Source organism: Solenopsis invicta, chromosome 3 (assembly GCF_016802725.1).
Source record: "Solenopsis invicta isolate M01_SB chromosome 3, UNIL_Sinv_3.0, whole genome shotgun sequence".
In the NCBI taxonomy this organism is placed as follows: Eukaryota; Metazoa; Arthropoda; class Insecta; order Hymenoptera; family Formicidae; genus Solenopsis; species Solenopsis invicta.
Window position 1 is genome coordinate 22,433,018 of NC_052666.1, and position 24,140 is coordinate 22,457,157.

The following is a 24,140-nucleotide window of genomic DNA, read 5'->3' on the forward strand; positions in this document are numbered from 1 at the left end:
AATTATTTCCTTATAAATATCTTTAAATATTTAACTATATTATTAATTGTGATAGAAGCAACTTTTCTTCTTTTCTTTTTCTTTACATTTTCATGCCACGACGATTTTATATGGTATAAATTTCTTTGTAATAAGTAAAATATTAAAAAATATTACATTATAGCTTTGCGGCAATAGCAGGAAAAATTGACACATATTTAGAATAATTAAATTTCTTTTAATTACAAAACGTATCTAATAACAAAATGTCGAATTATAACCTGCAAAAATTATACATGCAACTATATTTTCACAGAGAAAAGATAATTTTTTCCAAAATTACGTAGAAAAAGATTATTTGTATTTATATTGTATATTGCAAAAGAAATTAATTTACTTATTTATAATTAATATATAAGAATTTAATTACGTGCTCTTCAAGTAAAAGTTCTTGCAAGAAGATCAAGAATTTCAAATCAAATGAAAAGAAAACTTTATAATTTAAATGATTTTGTTTTTTATTATTTGATTAATTTCGTTTTCGTGTTATTTAATAATTACACCACGCGATACTATTCGCCATTTGTTTACTTACAACTCGGAAACTGCCATAATCATGACACTTTCCTATTTAAATTTTAAATTTTAAATAATTGTCTAAATAACGTTGAAATATTGCACGAGTTATTGAATAAAGTTGAGTAATAACTAATTAAAAACTAAATAAAGTTAAATAATAAAATTTGAAAAAAAGCGTAGTTTGCTCGAATTGGAGATTGTAATAATAAAATTATTATATACATGCAGACATCCACTTCAGCTCGTATTGGCATTATACATTCTGATAAAATAAAAAGTTAATTAAAATTTAACTTATTTAATTATAAATTATTTTTTAATTTCAACTATTTATTTTTTAAATACGTGACATAACAAATTAACTTTTTTCTAAGGAGAGAAAAATGTATTTATGTAAAAGAAAAAAACGTTCCATATAAAAAAACTAATTCTTAATTCTTTGTTATTTCGTATAAATTAAATTTACAAATAAAATATTAAATTTATATACTTGATGACCCATATTGCAAATGTTTCGTTATTTAGAGTAAGCTATTTTTTAAAAAATTACTTTACTTGATTTTTTAAATCAATTTACTCTAAAAAAAACAGTCTAACACAAATATATAGTACATAGTGCTTTTCAAAATTTAACTTTTAATTTAATTTAATTAAATTTTAAAAAATATTAACTTACCTCAGCTGAATATTTTATGAATAATGCTATGCAAAGAAAATAAATTAGATAAAATTATATATAAAATAATGTCAAACAATGTAATCAACATAAAGGACACGTGCATTGCTCAATAAAATACGATCACACAATATTGGTTCTTTTCATTTTATTGTACCAAAAAATTGCATCTTGTTCAATCATCGTTAATTCAATATAATATATATATATATATATATTTATATATTTATATTTATATTTGTTATATCTTATTTATAATAAATATTTGTAATAGCGTAATGTTCATTGTTTGTCATTGTTTTATTGTGTTCATGAACCATGAAAACGTGGATTCAGCAAGTTCGTAATCATCGTCATCACGTGCTAATTAGAAACACAGACGTTCTGTGTGATTGGTCAGATTCGGGAAATCTGTCGAGTAAAAGACACGCCAGATCGTCGAATTATTTCTGTCTCATCTCCGTTTTCGTATTTGTTTTTATTTCTTTCGAAAAGGCCGGATTATTTGAGATTTAATTCTTTTCTTTCGGCATACTCTTGTCGTCGACATAGCATTTTTTTTTCTTCTTTTTGCTAACAGTACCAGCATCTTACATAGACGATTCATACATTGAAACAATAGGTACCTAAGGAAACTTTACATCTAGCTGTAGTGAGGCGCCCGTTCCCCTAAATTCATCTCTTAATTTTAGAATTATTTTTCTGAATATTTGCATAGCGTAAGTCCAAAAACATATGTATCACTTTTTTATTCTTTGTAAAGTTGGACCTAGGCTGCTTGAAAGTTGCTACATGAATCGAGATGCAATAGAAATTACACAAATTCTCCACTTGTTACTACTTATATCAAGCTTTCCTTCAAAAAATAATGATTTCTTAATATTTGCCGCTAATTAAAAATATATTCATATCAGGAATACTGAAGATAAAATTGATTTTTAAAATATCTCTTTTAATCTCATATTTTCGAATCCAATTTCATCTCAATATTTTAATTTCAATTAATCTGTATATTCTGAATTTTGATAGAGATTATTTCTACTTGAATTATTCCAACTAGTTACGAATACAAGTTTTATTTGATAAAACTTTTGACGATTAATACGGCGTGATACGTCAAATTTAAGTACTGCGGAATTAAATTTGCCGCGATGAAACAATTTTTATTGTATATTATTTTAACACGACAACATTAACACGAACCATTTTAAAAATCCCGCTCGCCCTTTCTTCATTTTATTGACCAATTCAAGGATAACGGGTCCTTCACGAGCCGAAGCAGCGCAGCTAATTACCATATACCGTAAGAAAATATATGTACCTCTACAGACACCAATAATTCGATCTTCACGATTGTACATGGAACATAGAAACAGTTCCCGAACAAATCCTCCGAACGAGTGTTCTGAACTTTATCGTCGTCATTATCATCACCACTACATTAGTTTATAAAGCTTTACTTTGCCAGTGTTAATTAACGGATATCTCGTCGATTCCCCGTAAACCCTGCAGTACAGCAGTCTTTGTGCCAATTTTTCTCGAGAGCTTTTTAGCAGTTAATGTAACTCGAACACATCACGAGGTGTATTTGCTCTGTTTATTTTCTTTTCAATATATATATTTGTTCGGCAAAAAATTTCCTTTAGCAGCTCTCCGGTCACGCTCTTCACGATATCGTCGTCAATAAGTATGGCAGTGACTAGGAACCACTGGGGAAAACGTAACGTTACTGCAGAGTTAATGACGATCGTCGTCCACGAGAGAGTTAGTACAACTCCTTAGCATTTTATACATGTCGCTACATGTATTACGTTTGAAAAGGGTCTATCAGCGATATCGAAATCTATTATCGAAAGAATCCGTCTCACTGCGTAAAAGCGGTTGATTGAAGGACCTTCCCAGGGTCCTTCAGTATTCTAATTTCTTCGCGGCACGCACCACGCGACGTTTTTTCTAAAGCAATTCACTATTTCTGAATTCCCAAAGCGATAATCGCAATAATCGTGACAAAATATCTGACCTAGATAAACGTTAATAGAATGTCTTAATAAATTATACGGTAATTTCGCTTTCTGATGATATAAATTCCATTTTCGAATTAGTCGTTGGAAATAATCATTTATGCCCCATTTCTTCCATCTCTACATAATTTTATTCCATAACATACCTTCCAGAAAATATGATGATTCCCATTAAAATTCTAGTGTATTTTGCGTCGAAAGTTAGTAGTCTGAAGAATAACTATCCATTAGATACGTAACCAGAGTGAGAAAAAACAAATTTTTAGTTAAGTGACGAATATCTTTATCTGGAAGATAGCTATCGGAAGGTGTGAAGAAGAAATCTGGCATTAGTCGTCGATGTGATCGTTTTCCAGTATTTTTCTCATACTTGCGTATAACATAGTTTCTACGAGACTAAAAACTTTATTCTTTACAGTTTTTACTTGGCTAATTAAAAACGTGCACATTGCAGTGCGGACCGCCAAGAAAGCGTCTCTTCCTTTCAACATTATGCACTCCCCTTCGTCTCTCTCAGCCTCTCTATCGCCATATATAGTTGAAATATTAAATCCTTATCTCATTTCCAGATGTATAAGCGAGCGTAAACTTTTTCATTGGAGAAAACACGTTCTCCTCTCTCGCGTCACAAATTGCACTTAATTACATTTCGTATTTCGTTTTTTTTTCTTCCTCGCGTTTACAAATTTCCGCTTCTTCGCGATAGAGCGAGCGATTCTCGCTAGGCGCGAGTATACGCGCGAAATTCACCGAGATTTTACTTTTTATATTTTTGTCAGGCGCGCGATAAAAAATGGCCTCGCTTATCTATGTGGAAACGGTTTAGGTATGTTCTCTCTTGCATAATCCATCGGTAATGTTAAAGCAGCAATAACACACGCGAAAGTCTGTAAATTGCGCCGCGGACGCCGATATTGTCCAAAGGAAAAGTTAACAAAATACCACGCGAGAAATTAACAGTTTCTTTTAATTCGTTAATTACCCCAGGAATACGCCGCGGAATAACAATGCGGTTGGAACGGCATTTAAATCGGCAGATCGATGAATAGCAGCAATTGTGAGCGCACATTTTATTCGCGCTCGCCGCGCTTGCTGCGCTCGTTTACTATCGTCCTGTGACAATGTCGGCGTTCACTGTCTAAATTTGCAAATATAGCATACGGCTAGATCATTCTTATCGCTGGACTAAGTTGGGAGATTAGAGTGGGTCTGTCGTCCGATTTTCGGCTGGATAAGGTAGCGAGGAACGGATCGTTGATCGCGTGATGGTGAAATGAATTTGCCAAACTATATCGAAACACGGAAAAGGAATTAGTATCAAATCAACAATCATTGTCTCATATCTAAATAGGAATATGAAATCTTCTTTAAAAGTTTTCATAATTTTAAACAGACATAGCTTGCTTTTACATGAAGAAATTTTGTATAGTTTTCATTAAGAAAAATATATTCATCTCTGATCAATAATAATTTTCTTGAGTTGATAGGAAAGAAATTTCGGGAACAACAATATCATCGAATCAAGAATTCGAACTTTTTTTATATTATTTTTATCGAAAGAATCACATTATGCTCCTTATGACTATTGTATATTGAAATAAAAATATAACATTTATGATGAAACTTTTTTAAGATAATTTTAAGATTGTCGAACTCTTTAACTCAATAGAGAGTGCTATTTATTATTGTATTAACATTGCTGCAACATTTCTACAGTTGTACATTTTTTTCGTTGCTGCAATATTGCTGACACATTATAGCAATATCTTGCAATGTTTTTGCTATTCCGTACTGCATGAGATTTAATAAGATCTTACATTAAAATAGTTTTAATTCATTTATCCTAATATCTCTCTTACAATCTTTCAAGTAGAAAAAATCTAAAAAATTTCTTAATTACACAATTGAATTTTCCGGAGTAACAATGTCAGTAAAATGTGACGAGCACAATCTAGAGTTAAAGAAAATATAATAATTCTTACTTATACATATATAACAATGATTGCTGATATGAACTACCAATTTTTTTTTCTGCGTTATATTCCGCAAGAGCGCAACGTCGTTGTCGGGCGACTAGTTACGATCGTACGATCGGGTTCGATATAACGATTGTATTCCTCCTTATTACAACTTTGTGATCAACCATTATTGCAAACGCGTCTGACGCTCGTGCCGTCGTCCGGCACGCTCGCTAACATCGATGATATATAATTACGAACGAGTAGCAAAAATATTGCTGTCTCCCTGTCCCGATGAAAATATCTGAAGATGGAGAGTACGTTTCCCTCTCTCTCTCTCTCTTTCGATTATCTAATTCAGCTTTTTATCTCGCGCGAGAAAAACAAGATGTCAAATCAGGATACGTGCTCCGCCGGCGGAACAGGAATAGCAGGCCGTTCATTATCTTCTTTATTCGCGTCACGCGCTGAAATTTTGAACGAGAGTGCCTGCCATTTAAGCGCGTTTAAAGAACCTCTTTGATAACGATCGCTCTACCGACTTCTATCTCCCTATTTCGACGTTCCAAGAACGCTACACAATAACGCGACAGAATTAAGTTTCCGTACAATGAAATTGCTACCTGACTATCCTGGCTCCTACATCCGAGTATCTGCTTTTTCTCTTTCTTTTCTTTTCTTTTTTTTTTGTACGTTGAAATTGCAACATGATTCTCACAAAAAAAATCGTAGATCATATACGCTGTATATCGCGGCGCGAAATTAATAGCTTCGTTTAGAACTAGTTTTTTACATTGTTTGTCTGCGTGGGGGAGCGGGAGGGAGGGGGGATGATACGTGTGTAAATATATATCGTTTGATGAAAATGAACTCGGGCAAAACGAATCCCTCGCCCTTCGATATTGTTGACATAACTTTGGCAAACACGTGGTATCGCCCGCCGCCGGCTACTTCTCTCTACATCGTAATTGTCATCCGTAATAAATACTTACATTCTCGCGAATAAAATTTATACGGTGGAACATACTAAGAACACAAACTATGCAAAGAACCAATCGATCACAATAATCGTAGTTTCAAATTCTCTCGTTTCAATTCTCTGAGGCTTATAATTATATAATTTATTATCACTTATGTAAATTATATGTTTCTCTCTTGTGTTACGTAACGACTCCTTTGCATCCTTTAAATGTACAATTACTCGGAAAACATTCGACGGTATCTTACGGAATTAAAGGAACGACATAAGCAACGCATCTTATGCGCGAGACTCTAATCGTTCTGTGAGACAGCTCGCTCGCGATTATAAAAATAATTGATTATTTATGATCACAGAGGGGGAAAAATTAAATGGCGACATGAAATCCGACATAGGATAAAGAACATGCAACTATCGCTATATTATATCATTGCAATACATGTATAAAAATATGCCTTTAGACGTTATTCAATGTTACAAAAAGGTCTGAACACAATAGAGGCAATGGATCTTCGCATTATAAAACGAAATATTAGTTAATATTAATCTAGACATTAACCCGATATCATCCAATATCAATTTACTTATGCTGCGGAAAATTTTTCATCTTGTAATAATGAGCATGCGCGCGCGCTTACGCACATAAATAGGGAAATACTGAAAATACGACAGGGTATTTACTCCAATTTTGTAACAGAATGCCTCAAGAATTCTCGGATTTTTCAGGAACTTTATTCAAAATTCTAGCTAAAATTACAGAATTTTTTAATGTAGTTTTGAAAAAAAATAATTTTATATTTTTTAATGTTCTTTAATTACAAGACCAGAAAGGATATAAAGTTTTAAAAATTAAATTTGAAAAAGCACTAAAAAGAAATAATATAAATTAATATAAAATATGGTGAATATATGTATATAGCGATCTGTCAATAGTACACGGATCTAAAATCATCGGAAATACAGAATTTGAAAGGTGATTAAACACACAATTTATATAATGTATTGTCCTCTATTGTCATTAATTTTTTTATAAAAACTAGCAAGTTACACGAGAATGCATATATATATATATATATATATATATATATATATATATATGCCATAATTTATTACTAATCAACTGTTGACGTTTTGCATTGTCAAGAAAAAGTGATTAAAGAAACAATTCTTAAAAAGAGAATTTAAATTTAAAAATAAAAATATATATTTTAAAAGTTTTTTTACTTATAAAATTCCATAAAAATCCATGATTTTTAAGGATAAAAGATTAATTCCTTAAGAATGCTAGATTTTCCTGATATTTTTCAGTAGTAAATACCCCTGAACAATTCCAATGAAATGGACACGCGTTAAGCTATCAGTTTACAGGAGGAACAATAACACTTGCAAAAAAAAATATAAAAAATGATTATTAAAACTATTCTTTTTTCGCTCAATTAAACAATTCGTTAGTAAAACCATATACATAATAGCTAATATAAAGTTATGCGAATATGATCGACAATATATATTTATATATTTATATATATATATATATATATATTTATGCGTATAACTAGTCAATAATTCTATATGTTACATATATAATTAGCAACGATGTGAGATCTGAGAGCACGACTTCAAACTCAATCGACACGATTTTACGGGAAACGCACATTCTATGATGATTCTTTTTTTTTATGAATGAACGAAGTCTAAAAGTACAGTGCCGACGAGACATTAGACGCGTTAAAGCTACGTACTGTGCTAACTTACAAAAATAAAGTAGAAAAGATGCAAGTTTTTGCGTGAGAGATACAATGCGAATAAAAGAGTAGCGGAATTTTCTTTTTCCTTTTCTAAGTACGGTTGAGATAATTCTAAGTATTTATGCTGAATAGACTGTACATTTGTCTTGCCATACATCCAAGTGACGTATCATGACTTTGTTGATTGCACACCGAGTCTCGAAAAGCACAGAGATATAACAATAGCGAAGCCAATAAGACGAGAATATTATAAAAAATATGACGAAGAGCAAGTGATGAATTTTGAAACGTGCTGCTTTACAAGATTGCACGGAGTAAAACAAAAAAAAAACAAAAAAAACAGTATTGCTTGTGATAAATTACATGAAAACCGTATTGATTTCACTTAATCTTAAAACAACGATTTTCGAAATGGTAAATACATTGCGGTACACGTCGCCAACGGAATAGATTCGCTGGGAAACAGGCCGTATCCACGAAAGTTCGTCTTAAATAATAACGTAATAACGTAAACGTAAAGCGTGAATATCTCTAAATATAAATTATATATCGTTTCTCATTGCATAAAACATAGCCCTTAAAAAAAAGTGAGCGCAACTGTTGCATAATACATTAAAAACCTGGATAAACTTTATCGGTGGATGAAGTAAATAAAAGTTGCAAAACTGCGGGAAACGTGTGCGCAATAAAATTGTATAAATGTATAGTAAATATATTGGTTAAAAAAAGTTGTAACTTTTATTGTGTACATTTTGAATTTGATTACTGCATTTATGACCGATACGCTCACGCAACGTAGTTACGATGACATTATGATTCATTATATCAATTCAGTAAAGCGTTACATCTGTTCAAAATTCTGAAAATGGACAATCAATTTATATTATTGTGCACTAAATATGTTTCCCATTCTTCCTTACATTTCCTCATTTTCCATTGATGGTCCTTACACATTTTTCAATTACCAAGGAATTATTGAAGCTAACAATAGCATTCGAAATTAATTTCTAGTTTCTAAAAATATTTAATTTGCAATGATGTAAGCATAATTAATTTTGTTCCGTTAACGCTAAATGCTCGTCGTATTTACTCATATATTCCAATGAAACTTTACAGGAGACCCATATAATAAGGCACACTTTTCTGCCCGCAAAGGCACTGAAATATAACGTTTATACTTACGTACAGCTATAAATCGCATTGCATACATGTAAACCATGCAAAGGAGGGAGATCAATTTGAAACGAGATACTATTGATCGAAGATTATTGTGCACCAAATATTTGTACAATTTTATATTTTATAAATTTACAGTTTTCCTACACTTTGCAAAACAATTATTTACCCTACTTGGTTCTTTCTTGAAAAATTTAAATTTGCTGATATATATCGTCAATCATAAAAATAAACTTAATCCCTTTTTCTCGCGTTTTTTTTTTATCTGTCGTGCGTATTAGAATTCATTGTCTTGCACATTTCAGCGATGACACAACCACAACTTTTTTTTTGTTTCTCAAAAACGGAAATTCCCTGAGTCCTTTGATTTCATTTTCTTTAGTTTCTAATATTCGAAATAAACTTAAAAACTGCATTAGCGGATGAAAGTAACAATGAATTAAATGAGGGATAGCTATTCTTTCTGTAACGCAAGGATATTTCCAGTTTTTTTTACTTATAGAAAAGCAAAGCATCTCTCAAACATTGTAACAAACCAATTCAATTTAATAAGCGTCCTCCTCTTAATAACAATAATCTATATAATGAAATCTATAATGAGTCGAATAACAATGAGATTAAAATAGTACAAATTGACTTAAAATTTTCCGCGAGCGAATATTAAATCGCGTCCGATCCGTACCCACCGGGATCAACTAAATCTACATTCACTTCGAAAGGATGGACACACGGTGATGCTAGTCCTGTAGCTTCGCTCGCTCGTGTCTCTTCCGCGTTTTGCCCATCCGGTGCGCATCGTTCGAGACAGGACGCCGTAGTCGCTTGAAACATATTCAGAGTCTCGTTTGCACTCAATTCCCCGGGATGGTTCCGCAATCGAGCAGTCTTGGACAGCGGCTGCGTCGTCCCGGCGTCGTTCGCGTGCAGCCGTTTGCGTGGCAGATTCGATCTTTTCTCCGCCGCCGACGACGACGTGGCGATCGGTCGCTGATGCGCAGCCCTACGGGGGAGGGGGGGAAACGTTTGGGAATGGTGATGGCAGGAAAAAGGAAGACGGTGCTAGTACCCATACTCCATCACATTTTTGCGTGTCTCACTGTTGTTTAAAATAAAAGAAACCTGAAACTGACGCGTGACATGCGCACCGGTTTTATGATCATCAATCGACTGCGAGAAAAAGGAAAAAAAAACCCATGTACATTACTGAAGACAAGCTCGTTTGCTTTTCCCTTCTAACTAGGCAATATTCAGCGTACTTTTTGCAAATTTAAAGTATGAGGAGAATGAATAACGATTACAGTTAGCGATTTTGAACGTAAAAAAATAATTTTCTAAATAGATGCTAACACAGTCTAAGGTAGCAGCAAAGGAGTCGTTAGTTGCGGAGACGATGCGATCGCCACATTTGTCCGTTTTTTTTTCCGAGGCGCATCTCTCCGCTGCTGCTTCGATCTCTCGATCACGTGTTTTTCGAATATCACAACGACGAACGCGCCCGCGGGCGCACGGAAGAAAGAACGAACAAGGGCGAGAGAATTTCAAAAACCGAGGAAAACGTAAACCGGGCGAATATATCAGATGGTAGCTCTCTCTATCCGTTGCATGATACGTTACTGTGTTTCACTATTCAATTGTAGATAGACGAAACAAAGGCACCGGCCCGATCGATGCCAGAGTTGCCGGAGAATATAATTTAGAAAATCGACGTTACGTCGATCGACGGATAACCCGTAAATACCAACGATGGTCCTCTCTCTCTCTCTTTGTCCCTCGGCCTTACACTCTTTTTTTTTCCTCTCTCCTTTGCATTGAAAAATGAGAGCATCGATTCTCGAGACGTTTTTACAGAGATCGCGAATTGCGTCCGTGCCAACGTGTCGTTCGTCGATGAGCACATCATAATCATCATTATCATCGTCGTCGTCGTCGTCGTCATCGTCGTGATTGTGGCAATTAAACGCATCGACTAATTAACGAATTAAATCAAGCAAGAGCTTGGACGACCGTGAGAGACATCGCCGTCGTGATAGAAAACGCCCCTCGAGATGCGCTCCATGAGAAGAGCGCGATTCTCCGTTTTTTACCTCGTTCGTCTGCGTCACTTTCACTCTCGTCGTGCCGGGGATGGTCGATCGCCAACCCCTCGGTATATGTACGAGCGACGGGGGACGAGAGCAGCGACGAGTGGGTAAAGGGGATCTCGTCGCCGTCACCAGAAGTGAGGCTCGGAGTCTCGGGTGTAAGCATCTATTTGGTAGTAGGACGAGCGATCGGGGATCTTACAGGGAATCGAGATGATTAAGGATATGGGTACGCGCGGATGGTAATATATTTGGTTACAACTCCATGTCCTGCGCCTCGTCCTCGCTGAAGTCGCTCATCGATGACTCGCTGTCGGAGGACATCCCGTTGCCGGTGCCGCCGTTCTCCTGGTCCCTCAGCGCCTCCTCCGTCGCGTACTTCCTCACGTAATCTGTCGAGAGAGAAGCCAGAAACGGGAAATTGCATTGCGACCGTAATGAGGTTCCAAGCGCATATACGCAAGCGAAACTACGAGATACAGGGGGACTTTACTCCAAAAGGGAGACACGGACCGATTGACGGCTGATCGTAAGTCTCGTAATGATCCACCGCCCTCGTTTCAACCGTGTCTCGCTCGCATTATGAGGAGGGAGAATAAGGGAACTTATTAAGCCGGTAGCATACTCACCCGCCACCTTCTTCTTGTACTCTTCGGGTTTGTGAAGATACATCGCGGCAGCGTCGCCGTTCAGAGGATCGATTGGGTTGGGATATGTTAACAACTGAGGCAGGAAAGACTCGAAAATATTTGACAAGTCTGAAACAACGAAACAGCAAAAGCGTCGTGAGCAATCCTTCTCTCTTCTTCACTCTTTCTCGTTCAACAGAACGTTCTATTTTAAGCAGGCATATATATATGGGCGTACCCAGAATTTCAGTCATGGGGAGGCCAAAGTTTTAGTTTCTTCTTTGCTAGTTCCAATTTTCTAAGTTCCTCTTTTAAAATGTTTTTTTTATTCCTCATAAGGAATAAAGCACTGGCCGAACGAGTGTTTAACTTTCCGTCGTAAAAGTTATTCTCATAATTTTATTTTTCTCACTTTGCCAAAATTTAGGGATGGCCCTGCTCCCTTTCCTCCTGCGTACGCCCATGGGCATGTATACCTACAGAAAAATACTGCCGAGATAAGCGATTACTCAATTTGCTTTTTTTTCTTTTAATAAGTAACAGTTATTTTTAATAAAGAATATTTTCATGATAATTGTCTTGAAATGTTTTATCACAAATTTTAAAGATAAACTCATTATCATGTACTCAGAAAAAGATACTCCATTGAAAAATATTATAAAATTATATCAAAGAAAGATTAAAATAATAAATTTTTGCTTTAACTTATTCCTGACTGAAATATTAAATGATTAGGGTTCAAAATATATGTTGAATAAATTTGATGCTTATAATAAATTTGTGGATGGACTTATGAAATATTTGAAACCAGTATAATATTTACTCAATTCAAATACGTAAATTTCTGTGTGTTCACAGAAGTTTATTTTAAGTAAATATTACTTATTTCAAATAAATGATGAATGTATTTTAAAACCGTGTTATCAAGAAAATATTCTTTTTAAAAGTTAACCATTAAAAGTTACTTGAAAGTAGAAAACTAAAAATTGAGTAATCGCTTTTCCGAGCACGAGAATAATATTCTTCCGCGTGTAGGTGGTATATGCCCCCTTAGCACACTGCAAAGCTCGACTCATAATAAATACGAAATAAATGTGTACATCATGTACCGCTGGAAAGCATATAACTCTCACGATGCGACTCTCAAAGCGAAATCTAAATTAAGTTACTTCCGATGAGACAGTTAAGTAGATGGGTTGAGTGAAAATTGCGCAGGTACTTGGCGCTATTTACAGACTTGGTCGAGCACACGGTTTTACGCGGCTAAACGAATACGTACCGTAAAGGGCAGTCCAAGCCTGGTTTATAACGTCTAGACACACCGTGCCCGAGACTTCGTCAATGTTGGGATGGTAGACCTTGTTCATGAAACCGATCGAAGGTGATTTGAAAGGGTAGTGCTCCGGCAGATGAACCCTCACCTTCCATATTCCACCCTCGTAGGGCGCTGGAACGCAACGTAACGCGATACTATAAGTCCATTAATTATAATTAAATCCAATTATCTTCGCATGTGCGTGAATACGTGTGCTAATTAACCGACAGATAGAATGTTCGCAATAATTAAAGTGTCATAGTCAAGTTTAACATAATTTCATAAAGTGTTTTAATTAAAACCAAACAAATATTGATGAACAGCCTGAATTCGCATAAATCAGAGTTCTTATAGATGCATTTATGCTGTCGTTAACATATAAATTAATGATCAGTTTTTCGGTTTGTACACTGAGAGAAATTTTTACAAATAAGCTAATAATATTATTAAGCTTAATTAAATTGTTTCCTTAGATTAAAAAATTTGATAATCTTGAATATAAAAATAGTTTAACAATAAATATTTTCTACAATTGCAAGAAAAAATTACTTGATTAAAAATTGTTTCTTTATCTTATTTACATAGGTATTTCAATCAAGGGGTAATTTAAGTAAATTGTTTTTTTAAGATATTTTTTTTCTCAATGCACATGTTGTAGCTATAGTTATTGCTGTAGCTATAGTTGTTGCTCCTATTATCATCTTTTCAGCAAACGGCCACGAAAATGGAGAAAAGAATGCAACGCACGCAGATAGAAAAATTACAATTTGCTCGTTAATTATTTATCTGAATTTCGATGCGGGCTGTCAAACTGAACAAAAAATAAAAACGCCGAACCCGTGGAAACCGGTCGTGTCCATTGAATCGAGGTGAATAACCCGAAAACGTCAATACCTCGTCGAAATTTACGTTTCGTGGCGGCGATCACGCGCGTAATCATTCCTCATCGCACCCGCATGACTCGGCTTCGCGGAAAAAACAAAACGTGCGTTACTTTACGACCGCGATTTCCCGCCGCTCATACGTGCAAGCAATTGCGCGTACAGTTATCGGCGATATATACGATTGCTGGACCGAGCCGCGAGCGCGCTATCTCATAATTTGCGATAGATCCGAGAAACTGGAACGTCCAACGGTAAAGCCGCTCTCCGGGATGCCCCATTCGTCCGAGAAGAAGAAAATAATGTTCGCGGCGCAAAGGGGGATCTCGTCTATTGTAGCCGAGGAGCGCGGAACGCGGCTGTTTTCGGTCGAAAGTATACGCTAAGAGCTTTCCCTCTTTCCGCAAAGTAAGGATCGCGAAGCTTCGCATGATAGCTACAGAACCGGCGACGACGGTATCTCACGAGGGATGAAGATTCTTTTAGAGTTCGCGCTCTTTCCCTTCCTGCCTTGTATAAAATTACCTTACGGCGAGGGTACTTTCTCGACCAAATCCTCTTTCCTCGATTCAAATTAGAATTGTACCAAAGCATACTAATATCGACGTAAGCTCGTATTAGTAATATACACCAAAACATATTAAATAGCAGGTCAAAAATAACGAGCATAAGATCAACGAGTAAAATCAAAACTGTTTATTCGAAAACCGTAATTATAAGATAAAATTATTAAAATCATTAATTCTTACAAATTTAAAACTCGAACGTTTTGATAAATGAATAAATGTTTATTTTACAAAACTGATCTCTACAACGCAATAAAACTTTACATAAATTATCTTGGATATATTTAAAATACTTAAATTTAAAAATCAGACTTTTTTCATTATTTCTCATTTCATTATTAATTTTATTATTAATTACATTTTCATTAAAGCACATGTTTACTTCTTACTGAAATAATTTTTTATCCATATAGAAAATTGTTGCCAAATTTTTTCTATTACTTTCAATGCATTATAATACCTGCAATTTTTTCATAATTTTCTTAATATTTTGAGAAATGTTCTATACATTCTTAAATCTACAAACAAAATGATAAGTCAAAATCTACAAACAATGCAAAAAGTCACATCATTATGTAGTTATTGTATGAATAAATTTCCCGTCATTACAATGTTATTACATCGAAAAAAACAGAGTTTATAATCAAGCCCAGATAATAGTTACTAAATTTGATGGAATAATGTCAATTAAATGTTCCCTGAATATAACTAAATATTTAGCAACCGTTCGGTTACTATTATTACGTTCAATTACTATTAATATAATTACTAAATATTATACATTAATCAAACATGTAATTAAAGTTATTTCATCAGAGCTTGATCATTATAATCAAATTCTTTTTTAGTGTGTTTCATACAAACTAATAGATTTATTCCAAAATTCCTTTAAGCTCATTTTTAAAATGAATTATATAAATCAAGTTTACTCTTTGATGCAAGAAAGCGGAGTGACGTACAAAGCTATTTATCGATTCGCGTAGAAACAGGCCGACTCGTCTTTCTCGCTACGCTGATGCAGAGCCGTGGGAATGCCATACGACGAATTTACTCAACATTCGTAAAGCTAACACGAGTACTGACGCACTCGCCAAGTCACGCCACGCGCCGTGAGAAAGACACCTTTAAGAGGAAAATGACGAGCGCAATTCGACTTCGAACGTCTTTGTTGCATCAAATTGGATTCGTCATCGTCAATGCGCCGCGACTGATACACTTAATTATAGGAATAATGAACGATTAACAATCGATACGAATGTCGCGTGATAATTAAGTCTTCAATAAAAAAAGATGAAGTCAATTTTGTCAAGCGGAGCAAAAAGTAAGCAGAAAAACAAACCGTGAACACCGGGCGCGTATCAATTAATTAATCGAATAGAAAAGAAATATAGAAATTGAATTCCCTCTGTGCAACGTTATATTCATTGCGTTCGCGGGTATTTAATTATTCCGTAGAAAATTGTAACGGTGATGTATTGCCGCGGCAAACTGTCGGTATCGGAAAGCTGAAAAATTAAATCGTACCCCAGAGTGCGCGCACGTGCGCGCGCGCGCGCGCGTGTGTATGTGTGCGCATTTCAATTCCCATCCTGATAAAGAGCTAAATGAAATAAGACAATTTTTTTACGAACGAAACTACGTCGAACGGCGAAAATTTCAAAGCGCGCTCCTTTGATCTCGTTAATTCCCTGTTTAAGGGCGCTTCTTCTTCTTCCATAATTTGTACATTTTTCATTGGAATTTCAGACAGCGCGGTGCAATCCCCGCATCAGCGCGCATTTGAAATTTAAATCAATTTCAAAAGTCATTAAGCAACGCGCTTGCTTTGACCGGCATTATCGCGGCGTCACTGTTGGTAAAGTACCCGCTTAAATTCTCGAATGGCAAATCCGCTATTACGCACATTTACGCGTGTCTCACTTTTCTCCCCGGGCGGCTGGTCACGCCCGGCTGACTTTTGCCTTCGAAACGCGCGAGCTGGTGCACGCGTGCGAGCGGGCGCGTGTACTTCCCGCTGCCTCGGGAAACGTGATCCACCTGCGCGTGCACACGCAGGTTGCATACGCACGCTTATGCGTCTATTGCGGCAACGGATTCACGGTGAAAGTATCAATGCCCACGCGCGAATCAGCATCGTATCAAATCAGTATCGAATAAACGATGTAAAGACCGTTATATTGAAATTTAATGGACGGCTTATTAAACATATGTATAATTTCCATGACATGATTTGCATTAACGCTCGTTAACTGCGGCACGCGTTCGCGGGATTTCCAATCGAAAAACTTCTCGATAAACACAATGTATCGTAAAAGATTGAAATTAAAATACGACTGAAAGCATACGCGGTACGTTCCCGATTAACGCATAAATAAGGACATGTACGAAAACGTACATGCATTTTTTATATATTTAAATAATGTATTTGAAAACAAACCTGCATGCTTGTTAACTAAATAATTGCGACGTTCAAGCTCGAGTCGTCAAATCTAACCATTATTATCAATGTTCGCGAGATAAATGTAATTCATTCTCGTAATTCTAATACTGACGAATTTAGGGGAAAGTTGCGAAATGCGTACTGGTCTCCTAAAATGTATCTATTCAATATTTTATATTTTTATTTCAAATAATCAACATTTAGTGACAAAAATACAAAGTGCATAAGAAATAAGTAATATAGACAAAAATTTAAGTTTTATTTTGTTTTGTGCATGCTATCAGCGTTTTAGAAAATTAGGTACATTTAATGTAAATTTTTCATCAACTTACATAGTTGGTAATAACGTAATTATTCAATTTTATTTTAAACTGTTATATTTTCATAAAAGAAAGCTTGTTATAAAAATATTTTATATAAATATTTGGAATTATTATAAAAATTAAATCGATATTTTTATAAACTCTATGAAGTTTCTTATTAATGTGAACTTTGATTTGTGTTCAAAATAGTGTCAAATGCGAAATAGAATAAAAAATTAGCTTAAGTAGTACGCATTTGGCAACTTTCCCCTAATTTATTCTCATAATTCTAATGCAACAAATTTACACGTTTTTGTATGTTTTTATTTGGAAAACCACTGCCCTGAATAGAAAAAAAAATAGGTAAGGAGAGTTCTCGAAGTAATAACGAGTAAATCGTGCGAAAGGCCGACTTTTTCTCACAATTTACAACATTAATAGCTATTAGAATTCTATAAGAAAAACTGAGTGAGTTCCGCTTGGGAAAGGCTTGCCAGTTGAATGACCGATGCCGTCATTCCAGCGATAATTTCCACGCACGGCCTCGCACCTTCGGACTCCCTCATTTTCCCGAGAGTACCCGCTCGAAAGTATTGCACGAGCAAGGTATTCATTTTACAGCGGAAACGATCCGCGCGCATGCTATTCTTTTATTCGCGTTTCGATCAATGCCCCGTGTCGACCGCAGCGAATCTGCGAAAAAAATACGTCCGCTTTCGTTCGAAACAATCGGGAGAAAGCGCAGATGGTGTAGTCCAATTGCTTTCTAAACGACGAATTACATCCTCGAATCGATCTCGACGATATTATATTTGCGATGAAAATGATAGCTTTCGAAATGCGCGTTCCGAATAGCAAACGTGTGTGCAAGTCTAAAAAAAAAAAAAGGTAGATAAAACGATATCTAAAAAGTTATCTTTCTCTCTTCAAACAAGACTGCTGAGTTTCTTGGTACAATAAAATTTGCAACAAAGATACCGCTGGCAACAAATAAAAATCCATCAAGCGAATAGACAAGTTCAAATATGAGCGGGTTATCATTTTCATTTTTTGGTTTTTTTTTTTAGACGATACAGACACATGAATTTTTAATAAATCTATGCGCTGTACGCTTGCGAGAATTTGCGATGCAATATAAAGTTCATGTCCCATAGGCGTGTATCTCCAAACATTAAGTGAGTTTTATTTCTATCCAGAGACACGTGAAAGTGCAATATGCACGTGCGCGTAACAAAAAAAAAAAAAAAAAAAAAAAACGCGAACAAGGCACTCCATTTCCGCTTGTTACAACGCACACATTGTAATACTGTCCAATGCCGGGACCATAAACCTATAGAACAATTTGCGCAAAAGAGTTCTCGTCTACTAGCGAGATTTCAGTTTTTGACTGTCGGGGGGAGGATCGCTAACCCATTGTTTTAATGTGTCGAAAATAGGCTCGTTATTGCTTTCATCGACGAGTCAACAATTCCAAGAATAATAAAGGATTTTATAAATGAAAGAGGCAACGTGGTTTTATTAAATTGATATCGCGCTCTCAATATTAAACAATACACAAACAATCGTTACGATTATAATTATATAATCGATTGAAAGATTAATTTTATTCGGAAGCGACAAAGAGAGTCGGGCAATTTTATCCGCGCACGTGCCTCTCTTTCGCAGAAAAGTTTTTGCTCGGTCCATGCCGCTCGTAAATATCAAATATTCGCGACTTGCAACTTCCCCGCGAGAGGATCATCGGGAGCATCTTCGCGTTCGTGTGTGCAGATGCAAACATAGATGCAATTCAATACGTAGGAGACCGCCGCAGCTGCGCTTGGCCCACTGACCCACTTATAGCCGCGCTTCCGCGTGTGCGACACTTTGTCACGGTAACACAAAACCAGGATACACGTCGGCGCGCTTCCAGCTTCCATTTCTGCGCCGTTTCTGCGCGAGCCGAAGCACGCGGCGGCATCGCGGATTCGCAGTTTCGGTTGGAAACGCACGAGTCCACGTTGTAATTACGTAAATGGCCGCGGCGAGCGACGATACGCGCCCTTGAATCTCGTTCCGCGATTAGGAAAAAGGTCTGTACGAAGTTTTAACGGGTCTTTTTGAGAATTTTTTTTCTAAATAAAGAAGAGATAAGCGGAAAACGTCTGATCAAATATGTAACCAGTGGGTGTCTTAATACACGCCACGCTCAGCTGATTATTTGGACGCTATCTGACCCACAATTCCTATATTGACTTTTTCGTCGATGTCACGCGACACTAATGGGGATCAACAAGCAATGTTATCTTTTCGCTACAGCTCAAATTAAAAATAATATATCTCGAATAAAATAAAAATAAACTCTCTAAATGTATAGCTCGCATAAAAATGCTAGTAACCAGAATATGTTAAATTATTATGATTATTATAAAATTTGATAATTACTATAAAATTCTAATAATATGAAAGTATATCATATTTAATTATAAATTAAAATTTGAAAGAAGATACTGAGAAATTTTTTCTCTAATTATGACGATGCTTCGTTTTATCGGTGGTAACGCGGAAGATTAACGCAATTTAAATTCACGGGAGAAACTGCTTCGCGATAGGTTTCTGCTGATATAAACCATTTGGGCAATTATCCTGGCGAAAGCAATGCGAGCACGTCTCGTTTTCAGGAGAACGAGAGGACGAAACATAATACTTTAATCGTATCGAAAGTGTTACTTCAGTCGTTAGTTTAATTTCATTGAAAATTGTCTGTTGCCTTTCCCAAAGTGGAGTTTCTGATAAGACTGCGATAAAAGAGAAAGGAGTTAATTTCACATAAATATATTAAACATGAGATGACAATTGGTCTTCGCAACGACTATTAAGGTTTTGGCTATACAATACGAGCTAAAAATTAACAAAATTCAAAAACTGAAGGCTTCTCCAGGTTTATTTTGTTTTCCTAATCAACAAGAAAAAATTTTGATTGCGAATGCCCGAATTTTGGCTCTAAAACTAGCTACAAAGAAGAAAACAATGAAAAATTTGATTTATAATGGTTTTTGCAGTAAAAATTACTATATTTTGCCGCAATTTTATATAACTTTTAAATGAATAAGTGGATCTAAATAAATTTTTGCACAAATATTTATTAGTCTTATTAATATATGTAAAAATTTTGATTTAATTGTTAATGCTACTTCCCCGTCAAATTTGCAAATAAATACTGCAAATCGCGGTTTTACATAAGAATCAAGAGTAAGCAAAAAGTTAAATTGTGCTCAAATTTTACACAGATACTCAAAATATTAGAATATTCTATGAAATGTTTATATTTTTGATAATGTTTTGAAATATGACCCATACGTGCTTAACAAATCGCAAGTTCAAACGCACATATCCACGCGAGATCCGATTGCAAAGCGGCGTCATTCGGTTTAATTCCTACGATTAACAATTCATTTACGATCGGATCCACGAGATTGCGAGAGGGGAGGAGTCCCTTATGCACGATATAATTTCCATCGTGACGCAAGCACAGCTTCGGCGTGGAAACTAGGTCGGGTAGGAATCTCGAAAAAGACCCGCGTACTTTTTGTATCTGACGAAGGAGACAGATCGTCATTTTTCATCGGTTTCAACGAACGCTTTGCTGACTCTCGTCATTAACACCGTCTGTGCACTCGCCAACCAAAAGAAATAAATGAGATAAAAACTGATATCTTTTTGAGAGAACATAGTCCCCGTGACTGAAAACTTTTTACGCCCGAATGCAAATAGGTCAGAGGCATAAACTGATAATTCCAGGGCAACAATTTTACTCACGAAATTAGTCAGGTGGTTTAAAGATTCTATAAAATTTTATACCTAATAAAAACAAATAAAATGTGAGAAAGATAAAGAAAACGAAAAATAGTCAAAATAAAGGAATATGCACTGAAAAAAGTTTCTTATATACTAATCATTTCATTAATTTAAATAAATATTACGTAATATAAAATAATTTTTTTTAAGCTAGGAAATATTTTTGTAAACCAAGGAAATGATGTTAAAATAAATGTATTGAAACTTGAAAATTTTTTCAGCGTAAATTTTTTTTCTTTGTGTGCGAATAGAAACAAATTTTCGCGGTAATGTTGAACATATCCTTAACTAAAAATACGCATTTTTATTTATCTTTTCTTTACCCATTACGAGACTCCTCACGTTTATTAGCTGATATCTAACATCAATAGTTTTTAATACGATTTCTTATCTTTCAACACAATTGTAAGAACTTTACAATGAATAGGCCACATTAATCGCAAACTGTCATAAAAATCTTAAAGAAATAAATCATTGTGAGTGGGGAGGGTATAAGTTATTGATTAAGCATTTGCGACATGCCAGTTCAACGCCTGATAAGGCCAAAAGACGGGATAGTTTTCCGTCAATAATTCCAATTGAAAGGACGTTGACGCGCTGCGTGAGCGTGTAGCGAGATGAGCAGCCCCCCCAAAGGTTAAAGTCATCGGACTATGTAAACAATTTGTCTCTGGCGCCGAATCAATGTGCAAACGGTTCATTGGAAAAACGAACGGTGTGAAACGGGCGTAAAGCGCTCTCCACGTCGGGCAGCGTGGCATAGAAACGGAGTTATTATTTGACACCAGTCGATAAGCGAAGTCGTCCAACTTTTTTATCTAAAGGCTTTGGATATGTATGTATACATATGTATTTATATACATAGAGAGAAGAGAGAAAAAAGAGACTTCAATTCCCTCCGTGATCATCAATGAATAAAGTTTTCATGATAAATCCTTCGATAAATTCGCGAAGCTGATTCTTGCTTAACGTGATGGATGATCGTCATTTATCGCGACAATTTTCCCAATTTGCAACATCTCCGACGCCTTGGTAATTCAATTTGTTGAGGAAATTGATTGATGGAATGATGAATGAGAAAGCAAACAATAATTAAATTTCTGTTAGAGTACAGCTCTTGTGGTAGCGGACAAATCGTCGATTATGAGATCACAATCGTTACACAGTTACTCGACAATATAATCGCTCGTCATCGCGTTCTTGAAAACTCGCGATCTGACGAAGTCGGCCACGTGGGTGGACGTAATTGAATAACGTCGCGCTTGAATGTGCCAAGACACTCCTTTTTGAGAGAATCCCACATTTCCATCGCATTCGATCACTGACGGCAAAAACGAATGTTTTTGCGCTAACTAATGTGCGACCGCGGAAATTCTTTCAATGACGAAACGCATACTGAAAAAAGAATTTAATAATGATAATCAATCGTAGATGATAGTTACCAAGCTTTAGTGAAGTAATGTCTTTTAAATATTTGATTAACATAACCAAATATTTAGTCATTTTTAATAATTGTTTATGAATCCTGTTCATAGTAACTGATTGGTTGGCACTATACCGAGAAAAAAATGTTTGGTATTTGTGGCTATAGTTGCATGGTAAAATAATCATGATTAAGAAGTCTATTTTTATAGACATGCTGTTATAATTTTAGTAATAATAATCTTATATTTGTAGTTCTACCAACTTTGAAAAACTTTTATTATAAATTATAATTTCAAATATTAATATAATAAAATATCAAGATATGGATGAAAAAAAACAAACATTTTTATATAGTAAATGCAATTACAATTATAGTGAATATTTTTCTTAACATTCGCTTATTATTTACGTAATAATAACTATAGCTATAATTTGTATGGTCACAACTATAAATATATACGTAGCACCGAAAATGACTTTTGCTTAAATTACAACTATTCTTTTTTCTGTCAAGGTAACATAATATTTAATTACTACACGAAAAGAACCATTTTATTGCAGCATCTAAAAATTTAGATATAGAGCAGAAAATAATTTTATGTTAAGCCAACAAAATAATTATGTATGACGGTTGAAGCATAATAATGTTGCTGCAAATAGTCTTGACATTCTAGCAACCAAGCTAGACATCTGATACAATCTTTAAATGGTTCAATATACAAAGAGAAAAATTATTATCAAATTAACGGTCATATTCTCATAAGAAGCAAGAATACAAAATTTTTAAAAAATTTGATAATCTTAAATATATAACTCGCTTACATGAAGAAATTTGTTTTTTTTACATACAAAATTTTGTTTCTTCATGCAAGCAAGTTATGTCTGTACGTTTAAGATAAATTATTAAATTCTTTCAAGAAAATTTTATACTCTTGCTTATATGTGAAAATATGATTGATTTAATATCTACTAATTTTTTGTATGTAATTATTTTAAGATTTGCATTTTAGCAAAATTGTATTAATATAATTACCAAATATTACTAAATATTATAACCAAATATTTAACTGAAATTATTTCACCAAAGTTTAATTATTATCACCTAATTTTATTTTGCAATGCATGCTCGAGCAACGTCGTAATATTACGAGAGAGGACGAAAAACGTAAACTGAAAATTTCGCGAATGAATAATTACAGGATAGAAGACTGACGAATAAAGGACTTTTGATTTCTGTGCAAACGCGCGACGATAATTCTACCGTGAATCCCACATAAAACCGTATGATCTACTTCTCCGCGTAAGTGCTCGACGGCGAGCACTCTCTGTCGCTTTGAGGATTCCTCTTGCACTTGAGAATCGGACGAAGACACGACGTCACGAAGGTTTCCGCTTCGCGAACGGTGTATGATAATTAGACCTTGCCGCTGCTAATGACGTGCTAGGCTAAACGACGATTAGGATTTACTTGTGTAAGTCTCGAAACTCGGCGCTGACACGTATATATCTCCCCGATCCGAGCTCTTACTTAAGCCATGAAACATCGAT

At 35.0% G+C, this 24,140-nt stretch overlaps 1 protein-coding gene across 1 annotated transcript in view; it reads right to left on the reverse strand.

Moving 5' to 3' along the window:
- Positions 1 to 1,371: 1,371 nt before the first annotated feature.
- Positions 1,372 to 24,140, reverse strand: part of LOC105196705 (ubiquitin-conjugating enzyme E2 H) — a 55,092-nt gene continuing 32,323 nt past the window's right edge. The window contains exons 3-5 of the mRNA XM_026134889.2: positions 13,106 to 13,273; positions 11,827 to 11,955; positions 1,372 to 11,589 (exon numbers count right to left, since the gene is read on the reverse strand). Coding sequence (XP_025990674.1) covers positions 11,453 to 11,589; positions 11,827 to 11,955; positions 13,106 to 13,273 — 434 coding nt within the window. The 3' untranslated portion in view covers positions 1,372 to 11,452. The remainder of the gene's footprint in view (positions 11,590 to 11,826; positions 11,956 to 13,105; positions 13,274 to 24,140) is intronic.